This window comes from Malaya genurostris, chromosome 3 (assembly GCF_030247185.1).
Source record: "Malaya genurostris strain Urasoe2022 chromosome 3, Malgen_1.1, whole genome shotgun sequence".
NCBI lineage: Eukaryota > Metazoa > Arthropoda > Insecta > Diptera > Culicidae > Malaya > Malaya genurostris.
This window is the reverse complement of record NC_080572.1, coordinates 204,118,108-204,127,743: the sequence shown is the minus strand read 5'-3', so window position 1 is coordinate 204,127,743 and position 9,636 is coordinate 204,118,108. Positions and strand designations below refer to the sequence as shown.

The 9,636-nt window shown below is 38.2% G+C and overlaps 1 protein-coding gene across 4 annotated transcripts; it reads right to left on the bottom strand.

Annotated features, from left to right (window-relative positions):
• Positions 1–315: 315 nt before the first annotated feature.
• LOC131435948 (LITAF domain-containing protein) lies at positions 316–9,254 on the bottom strand. 4 transcript variants are annotated; one of them, XM_058604259.1, is made up of 4 exons: positions 6,036–7,844; positions 5,855–5,958; positions 1,543–1,818; positions 316–1,486 (listed from the first exon to the last, which is right to left on the bottom strand). In XM_058604259.1, the coding sequence occupies exons 3-4, from the start codon at positions 1,815–1,817 to the stop codon at positions 1,381–1,383; spliced, it is 381 nt and encodes a 126-aa protein (XP_058460242.1). In that variant the 5' UTR covers position 1,818; positions 5,855–5,958; positions 6,036–7,844; the 3' UTR covers positions 316–1,380. The 4 variants fall into 4 exon arrangements, with proteins under 4 accessions (XP_058460242.1, XP_058460240.1, XP_058460241.1 ...); XM_058604257.1 differs by lacking the exons at positions 5,855–5,958; positions 6,036–7,844 and adding an exon at positions 8,869–9,254; XM_058604258.1 differs by lacking the exons at positions 5,855–5,958; positions 6,036–7,844 and adding an exon at positions 7,914–8,798.
• Positions 9,255–9,636: the final 382 nt, after the last annotated feature.

Sequence of the window (9,636 nt, the reverse complement as noted above, 5' to 3'; positions counted from 1 at the left end):
TGACGTCTGTTCACAGCTGCCGAAAATGGGTACTTTTGATTCCATAAGTAAGCGTGCAGAGTTAATCTGTGAGATCGAGCTTAATCTGTCAGTTAATCGGACCGATGCGGCTCGACCGGATTCACTGGGTTCAAGTACAAGCTATTGAATATCGAGTTTCTAATTCCAATTCTAATTCCACAATAGCCCTGTACTGAACGATTTACTGGACGTTGAAACGTTAAAAGTCAACGTTGAAATGCTGTTTTCTAACATCCAAAAAAATCGTTCAACACAAAAACCTTTTCTCTTTTTCAAAATAATCACATTAACAGATACATTAAAATTATTTTTGGTTTATTCAATATTACCAGTTGCAAATGTTATAACATCACGTCTACATGTATTACTAATATATCTAGAAAAAGGGAGTGTGTCAGCAAATAGAACATGAACAGATACTATGAAAAAACAGAACAGTTACCATACATTCATGACTGGAAAAATGACTCAAAGAAGACCCTGAATGATAGGACCAGACCATCTACGATAAGAATCTTGGTTCGATTCAGCCGAAAAATCGAACCGCACAGAATCAGTGTAAAAACAACGTTAATTTATTTTCATGATCTAACCGAGCTGAACAATTCAATAACTATAATATGCAATATATACTGGGTCAGATGTAAGGAATCTAGGCGGGCATCGATATATAATTAGTAGATTTGACTTAGTTGGAATTATAGTGAAAAAAATTTAACAGAGCAATTGTTTTTGTCGTTGTTAGCATATTTCTTCACGGTAAAACATTTTTCGTTTGTGCGGCGTTTTGTTTTAATACTTTCGAAATTAAAGCAAACAAGATATGTAATAGTGTTATTTGATTCATCAATTATAAGCATTCTGTGCTGAACATGGATTAAAAAAAGCATCCTATAAGTTTAGGGCCCCCTGATCCTTACAGCTAAAACATGCCCCTGAGTATGCATATTCAATCAAATCACTCTGTTTTTTTTATAACGGGAATGGTAAAAATACCATTATGCATGCTCCTATTTTTCGGCCCGAATAAAATGTTATGTGAATCTTTGTGTCCTGCGTGCTAAGCTCAGAAGTGAGAAACTTGGCTTAAAATAAAAATGATAATATAAACGTCAGCAAGCAAACACATTACATTAGTTTTTTCCGGTATCTAATAATTCTGTGGTTTGTAACGGCTGATGGCAAATTAAAAATTTCGAGTTTTCTTGGTAATGGCACGGCCTGCCAGATTTTGTTAGATGTGGCCGAGTTATTTGCCTATCTTCGTTTATAAATATATCAAATCTGATCATCGTAGCGTTGAATTCGTGGCAGAGATTTGCGCGATTTGAACAGAATAGCAGAGCAAGCCCAATCCGTTTATCGTCGATGTCGTCCGAGATAGGCATTGCAGTGTGGACAAGAATGATGCACATCCATACACTCATCGATGCAGCACGGGATAAGACAGCATCCAAGCCAGCAACTAAAAATAAAGGAATTATGTTTCGATACTTGGTGAGTCCCAAATCAATAACTTACCCGAAAAGAGCGATCAAGAAACCGGAAACGTAAGCAATCAAACCGGGAGAAGTGGTCGTTTGTGTGTTAATTTCAGCGTGGCAGCTTGGGCAAATCATGTGCGTAGTTTGCGGGCCAACTGGGACAACCGTTGTGATAATGGACGCACCGGTCGGCTGTGGAATGTTGGCCGTATATGGACTGGCCGGTGGAACTCCTCCCACTGCTTGTGCATAACTCGGTGGCGCCGAAGGTGGCGGCACGAAGCCATAGGCTGGCGGAGCATCCTTGCTCATTCTGGGAAAACAAAAGTGGGAAGATGTCACGTCACAAATTCGTTTTACATTCGGAAAATTTAGTTATTAGAGCAACTACTTAGTGGAGTCCTTGCCCATGCCTTTACCGATTATTTCAGATCAGGTGAACTAGGCTACGTTGTCCATTTGAACCCTGCAAACGCAGAACCAAGGCAATTAACAAGCAAATATATTATATACCAATATGGATCACTCTGATGAATTCCATACAATTCGAAAAAGACAACAGTAACCCCCTCTCGTGACAACAAAGGATTGGCACATTGTCGCAAATTACCGGTAGCGACACCTGCCAATGAAAAACGGAACCAAGAAAAGGAGGTTCTTGGTAGTGAGCAAGTAAAGAGTAAAGTATTAAAAATAAAAACTGAAGACGGAAACTATTAATTTATTTATATTCTGTAAATGGTATTTCAGCTATCTAATTTGCTTTCATCTATTATCTTGAACCAATTCAAATGTTTACATGAACCTCATTTAAAAAACGCTCTCACACTATTGAAAGAGATATTTTGTTACTTCATGAGATCAACTGACGGTGGTAAAACTGAGCTTCGATTGGGAGAGAAACGAGTGCTGTCCGTTCGGTACGTCAACGAACGTTGTGTGCGTCAGAGTGTGAAATTTATGATTAGAAATAATGCGAAATTGGGAGATTTCTGTAAAAATAATGCTACAAGTCTGTTGAATCAGAAAGGCCAAATTCCACGAAAGGAATGTAATGCCAAGACTTTTCTATATGAAACTTCTAGCTGCTGAATTTGCTGTCTAACGTTGTGTTTCACAACTAGAGGTGTACGTGTGTAAGGATGGTGGTAAGGTAAGTAAATCTGTCAAAACTCAAGGGAAAACAAGTTGCCTTCTTTTATAAATTATTTACAACATAAAGTGAAAAATTAAGTTTCGTGTGTAAAAATCATTTTCCACCTCTGTTTTTTTGCAGCACCCAAGATTTTGCTTGAAACGATGAGGTTCGGATTTCAACATGTGAGAAAATGTTATGCTGCTCAATTTCAAATGATTTTATTTGTAGTGTACATTATGAAATGTCACTTGAAGGACCGTACGATGCGCAAACCTAACCAAATCTGCGATATTGTGATGAGAGATAGGTTTTTACTGCTTTTTGATTCATTCCCCTAGCGTTCAAAGTAATCGCAATCGAACCGAAAACAATTCGGATCTCGATATTGCATTTTCAAATGAACAGCTCTCGTAACAAATCCTGAAATTCCACAAAATAATTAAAGTTATTTGAATACCCCATTGGCATTGAAATGGAATGCAGATGCGCTGCTCGTTTATCCATTATACTTTCAGCAAGAGCTTTCAAACGAGTAATTTTCGAATTAGTTCATGTTTTTAACCATTACCGGGTAAATCCACTTGAAAAATCATAGTTGAAGTTGAAGTTTCCACCCTAAAATAAACATATCGATTTTAATTCATTGTGCGAAAGCAAAAAAAATATCTAAAACTTATTTAGAATGAAGCGTTATACTTGGTTCAGATTGGGAGAATTGACATCACTGTAAGCACATTGCAGTGCCCAAGTCTCGGTTAATTTTTCAAAAGGGCGTATAAGCAAGTGACAATTTCTCTTTGTTTACTTTCTCTTCTATTAATTACCAAGCGGTTTCCACGTTTATCACTCAACTCGTTGCATGAAATGAACACTTTCGACTTTCAAACAGAATAATGATATCAAAGAAAATCTTTTTAATCACATCACAATAATCGAAAGAGAGAGTGATTAAAGAGAAACTGTCACTTGCTTATACGCCCTAATAAAAAATCAACCGAGAAGTATTGCTTTCAAAAAAATCTGATTTCAGTGTGTATCAAACAATTCAGCTGTTTTTCAAAGAACGACGAATCTTACAAAAGTAAAAAAATACCAATAAGTGCTTCAAACTCCTACAATTTTGTCTAAAAATTCGTATTCTACTAAAAATCTCAATCTTAGTAATACAAAGAACTATAAAGGGCGAAACTGTCATTCCATTTATTTACGCAAGTTTCGCCCTCCGTGTTTCATGCCAACAAACAGGGCGATACTTAATTGATTGTAAGGAAAGGCAAAACTATTTTTTTTTCTTTATTTTAGATGGTTTCCGAACCTTTTACTATTGGAAAAAGTAAATGAGACGATAAAATTACACGAAGATTTGTCTAAGTCGCGAAAACCAGCCAATTTCACGAAAAATACGCAAGGGCGTATCTTTATAATTCACACAGGAAGCATAAAAGTAAACAAATAAAAAAAGGGCGAAACTCTTTTTGTGTTGATTTATTCAGTGGATATAAACTAACAATTCATCGACTAATCATAAATTTATCTGAGAATATACGATAATTTCTAAACACGATTTGAAGCCGAAGTCGAAACATTCATCGATGATTTTCTCCATTTTCTGTCAATGTTAGATTCGCCGTTCTTTGACAAACAGCTGAATTTTTAGTAAAATACCGGCCCTCTGTCACTACGTCAACTTGATGAGATCAAAATCGGAACTTAAAAATCAGCTGATTGCAACGTAAACAAACAAACAGTAATACATTTGTTTTACGCGTTTACCTTGTTTAGTGCACGAAAATTCTACCGTTTTCGTTTATTGATCAGAGCAGCCCGAGAGCTGACCCAGAGTCGCCCAAACAACTTTTGAGATGTTTGTTTTAGCAACCTGGGGTCGCTCTAGGTCGGACTCCAATCGCGTAGTTTCGCTCTGATAATTTTCTCGGGTCGCACTATGCATCCATGCGAGTTTGTTTATTTTTTTCTTTTTTTATGAGTTGTTGTTTAGGGTGCGTACCACGAGTTCGTTTTACCAGGAGTCAGAGTCGCTCGCGTCTAGGTTCAAAAACGAGAACTGTATTAGTCAATTTTGGGTCGACTCTCTCACAATAACTTGTCGGTTTACCTAAAATACAGCAGACAGTGTTTTGGGATATCTTCTTCTTCTTCTTCTTCACTTCTGGTGGCGTCACCTCACTTGAGATGACGCCGATTGATGGCACAGCGATTTAGCTATATTGCCAGTTAGCTTTCGTTTATAGTCCAATGGACTTTCTTTTCACTGGACTACAAGTGAAACCCTCGCTATGTGACAACGTGGAGTCACCGAAGTACGGATGAAAATCCTTTCTTTCTCGCGAAATACTCGAATTTTCACCGCACTAACACGATACGACGTGTTCACTCGTTGAGGGTTTCACCGGAAGTGTTGGGATATCAAGTGAAGATAACTTTCACAATTTGAGACTTGAGAGTCGCGACGAGTATCAAAACATCGCAATGTTTAGGGCGCGAAACGCGAGGGGCTCAACTTAATCGGTATACTTTCAAATGGCTGGTGCTCACATACCGGTGTCAGATGGGTGTAAAATACTGATTGAAAACAGAAATTAATCTGTTTCACAGATTTTCAACTTTCTGCACAGATTTAAAAAATGGCACAGATTTTCACAGATTTCTGAAAATGATCACAGATTTTCACAGATTTTGAAATAAGTCACAGATTTTTGAAATCGAGCACAGTTCAGCACCAAAAAGTTCAGAGCGGTTGAGTAAAGGTACAGAGCGGGTTGGTAGTGAGACCTTTTTTTCCTCACCAAAAGAATTTCGATCAACTTTTTTAGCTCATAAAATTGATTCCGATCAGCTATTATGGTACGGGAAACGTGCACAAAGTTTCACAGACAGGTTTTTGGCTTGATCACAGATTTTTGAAAAAATGACCTGGCATCCCTGGTTGAAACAGTTATTCTGAGTGACAGTGCTGCCGTGACAAGTGTGTGTTGATTAGTGAAAAGTGCTAAGAGTGTTTTTTTCTTGCCTAATGCCAGACCCTGTCAGCTTGGAGCGAAATCAATCTTCAGTTCAACAACGCCATCGCACGGCATCACATTCAACATATCATGTCAATTGTATGGGTGCGCAGCCCTGCTATTTTGGCGCGCACGAATTTGACATTTCTCTCCCCTACTTCTATGTATGAGATTCGATGCGGACTCACCTGAGGGCGACATGCTCGCAAAAAAGGATGTTGCCAATGATTTGTTCGGGAAATGTGAGAGCTGAATATCTTGTTAATATGATGTCTTTGCTAATGCTGATCCGCTGAACTAAAAACATGTTCAGGTGACGGACACTGACAATCTATCTACACTGAAAGCCGAAAATTAAACGATTTTTACCTAACATATCCATTGTTGGTGTTATCAGATATCTCGGTTGATTTTTCAAAAGGCCGAAAAAGCAAGTGACAGTTTCTCTTTGTTTACTTTCTGTTCTATTAATTACTAAGCGTAGTGATGCCAAATCTAACTTTGTTTCTATCCTGATTACAGTCAATCCATTCATTTGATATCAGTTTCAATGTCAGAGTTCTTATATTCGGTTCGCTTACAACCCAATGATAAATGCGAAACCATTCAAACTGTGTTCGCGAAAAATCTTTTGAATGAAAAAAACTACCTATTCTCGACTTCTCAGTCGAACTAATTACATTTGATAAAAAGCAAACCCGTCAGAACATGAAATTGTTTTGTAACGTAAAAATCTAAACAAAGCAAATGACGGACTGGATGCTTTTGATGGGGTAACGAGTGCATCCACGACGTAAAATACACTGGTGGCGTAGTAAGACAGTTTTGGTTGTGTTGGTAATTTTCTCACGAAATTAAGTATGGCGCGCCGGGATTCAAGCATGTAAACATAAACAAACGACCAGTTCAGATCGGGATTTCACTTCTAAGTTACTCCAGTTGTCGCGCAGCCTGGCGAATCTTTCGCACTAATTGAAAATCTAGACATTTATTCTTCAAGGGCTTGCAAGGTAACGTCGAAATATAGAAAATTTTACACACATCCGATTCTGTTCATTTCGTTGGAGGAAGGATTTGGCGGATTGCACTGTGGTATCTATTACAGTTATTATGGATAATGGAGTGATTGTGCTGTGGGTGGCATTTCAAATGCAGGTGATGAAAACGATTGAAACATCCCGGAACAAAACACCGCAATTCACTGTCAATATTTTCGCAAACAGAATCAACTCTAAATATTTTCATAAAAGCAACTCCCGAAACGTCAGTTGTTTATGTTTTTCTTCTTCGCGTCTCTCTGTTATTCCAAAATAAAATGACAACCGCACTAACACATAGAAAAACGTGATCACCAGGTATTTTACATCGTGGAGTGCATCAGAGACGCCATCATGACCGTTCGAAATGATCGTTGAATTTGTTAATGAAACCAGTTGTTTCCTGTCTGTTTGCCTGGGATATGGACTGCCACTTGTTTCATCGCGCATTTTTCATTGTGACACTTGATAACATTGTCTCTACCCCCGCGGCAACGCACTGCATCAGAAATCGCTGTTCCATAGTGTAATTTATTTGAACGACAGTGTAATTGCGGTGTCGCGTGCAAACTGCTCATATTCAATGCTAAAATAATGAGATTTATTTCGGCCTCCGCATGAGTCAACACAAATTAAGCACGTGCCCATCCAAAAATAGTCGACAGCCAACCAGCAACAGACATCAATCGCAAATCAAGAGCGTGGTTTTGAATCACGGGAACTAACCTACGACAAATCACTTCTAGCTACGCCCGCGCTCGCATAACAGAAAATCTATGTATACTGCAGTTAATTATGAAGTGTGGTTGTATGCTGTCTGATTTCCTCATCACTTGACTTTCCTTTGAACGAGTATTTGCTCGAAGAAATCAGACACTACTAATATATTAAACCAAAAATTTATGCATCTTCTACAAAATTATAATAAAACTTCATTGCGTCGTATATCGATAGATATATGCTTAAAGAAAAAAATTAAAAAAAATGCTGTATGTTGCTCTGTTTTTCTCACTTAAGTAGTCTCATCGCTTGAGCGCAAATTTTATAACGCGTTTATTCATCGTATCGTTTATTGCTCTATCTGCTGTAATTTAGAAAAAAAAATAAGCAGAATACCACCAACAAGACAAGGCGCAACGATTACTTAGCATTTGTTCAGATGACTGGCTAAACGGCAGGAAGGGGATTGGAAAACCACAAACAAACTCACATTGATATGACGCAAAACAGATTTGCCAATGATCACTTCCAAGTGGAGTCGGTTTCACGATTTCACTGTAATTTGATAATTGTGTATGAACCAGACAGTTTTAGTGCTGCTCAGTTGTGGCCTCAGACTTTAGTATCTGAAATACATAATTGTTGCTAATGATCGCATTGTTCGTCAAACTTTGATTCGAATCTCCTTTTCAAAATTGACAAACATACTTTCAGTGACGTTACTGATAAGGACAAATTGTCTGATAGGATGGGAGAATATAACAACCGGCTCACAATACTAGTTTCATTGACCGAAAGCAAACCTTTTCACTGAATGTTTTGTCCTATCTGCAATACTGAACTTAACATTGATTTGAGTAAATTGATTCTTCGTCAGATCCAAAGAACGCAAATCTTCGAAACAGTATTCAAAGCGAAGACGACGATAAACCATTAAGCCAAACCAGTGACATTCTTCTTTCGTCCATTTCATTCCTGTTTCAAATAATGTCGCTACACCCATCAGGTAAATTAGCTACAGATGATCTCGGTTCAGATGCTCCTAAGGCAGTAGGTGTATTTCAGGTTTTCATTGTATGGGATATTGTAAACACGAGCAAATGCAACAACAGATGTTTCCGACCTTTCGCACACCCTCTGCTTCCATTCATATATTCATCGTAGGTACCATCCCTCCTAGCCTTGATAGCAGAATGTTCTTGGGCGATCGCTACACTATTTATTGCAGAGACCGAACAAAAAAACCGTGCTTCCACATATCAGTGGTTGACGTAATACGCGTTTCGAAATGCTGTGAAAAAAAAAACTGCAGCAAAAACAAAGTTCGCCTACATACGATTTGCTGCCGTCCGTTCGATGCTTAGCTTATCACTAACTGGAATTTTAGCCAAATGTTCTACAGAGCTTATATTTCACAATCGACGATCGAGTTTGCGTGTACTTACGTGAAATATCTTCTAATTCAGGGACGATTCGGTCCTCAGCTAACGTTTCGAAAAGAGCACTTCTGGTTAGTTTAGTATTTCTTCGCTCCCGGTTCTCTAATGCGTTCCTTGTATCGCACAAGGCCAACCAGCGGGTATTTGCACCACAATGTTATTAATTTCTAAATCTCGATGCTAATTAGATACAATCATACCACACACCAAAGAATTGTTGGAAGCAGAACTTGATGCCTAACACATTTGCTTTCTAGTCGTTAGCCGTCCTATGCGTTTACGTATGATTTCATCTGCTTATATTTTTAGCTTCTCTTTTTCGTCTTCCTTCAACAGAAAAATAAACTCCGCAATACCAGCATACTAAAAATATTTCCTCCTTTTGTCACTGACTTAATAAATACCTGTCAAAAGTAAAAAGGCTATAACAGATAAACAAACGGACCAAACGTCATATAGTTGTGTCAAATGACAGCAAAAGCCTGTTTCGGTTCATGTCCAAGCTCACTATACCCAATGAGTTTTGGCGAACCACATCGGTCCGATTATCGCTGTGCTTCTCAAATGCGAGCTTCTAAACAATCAACGGTAAAATTTCAGTTCGTGGTTGCATCTCATCCGATACAGTCGAAAATTGCTACTGGTCGTAGTGAACAATAGAGTGTACGAAATGGGCAAATACGATTTAACAAAGCCTGAAACTTGGCCTACAAGACCAAATTCAATTTGTATTGATTTCAAGCGCTGCAAAGTTAGACCAGCAGCAACCGAAAT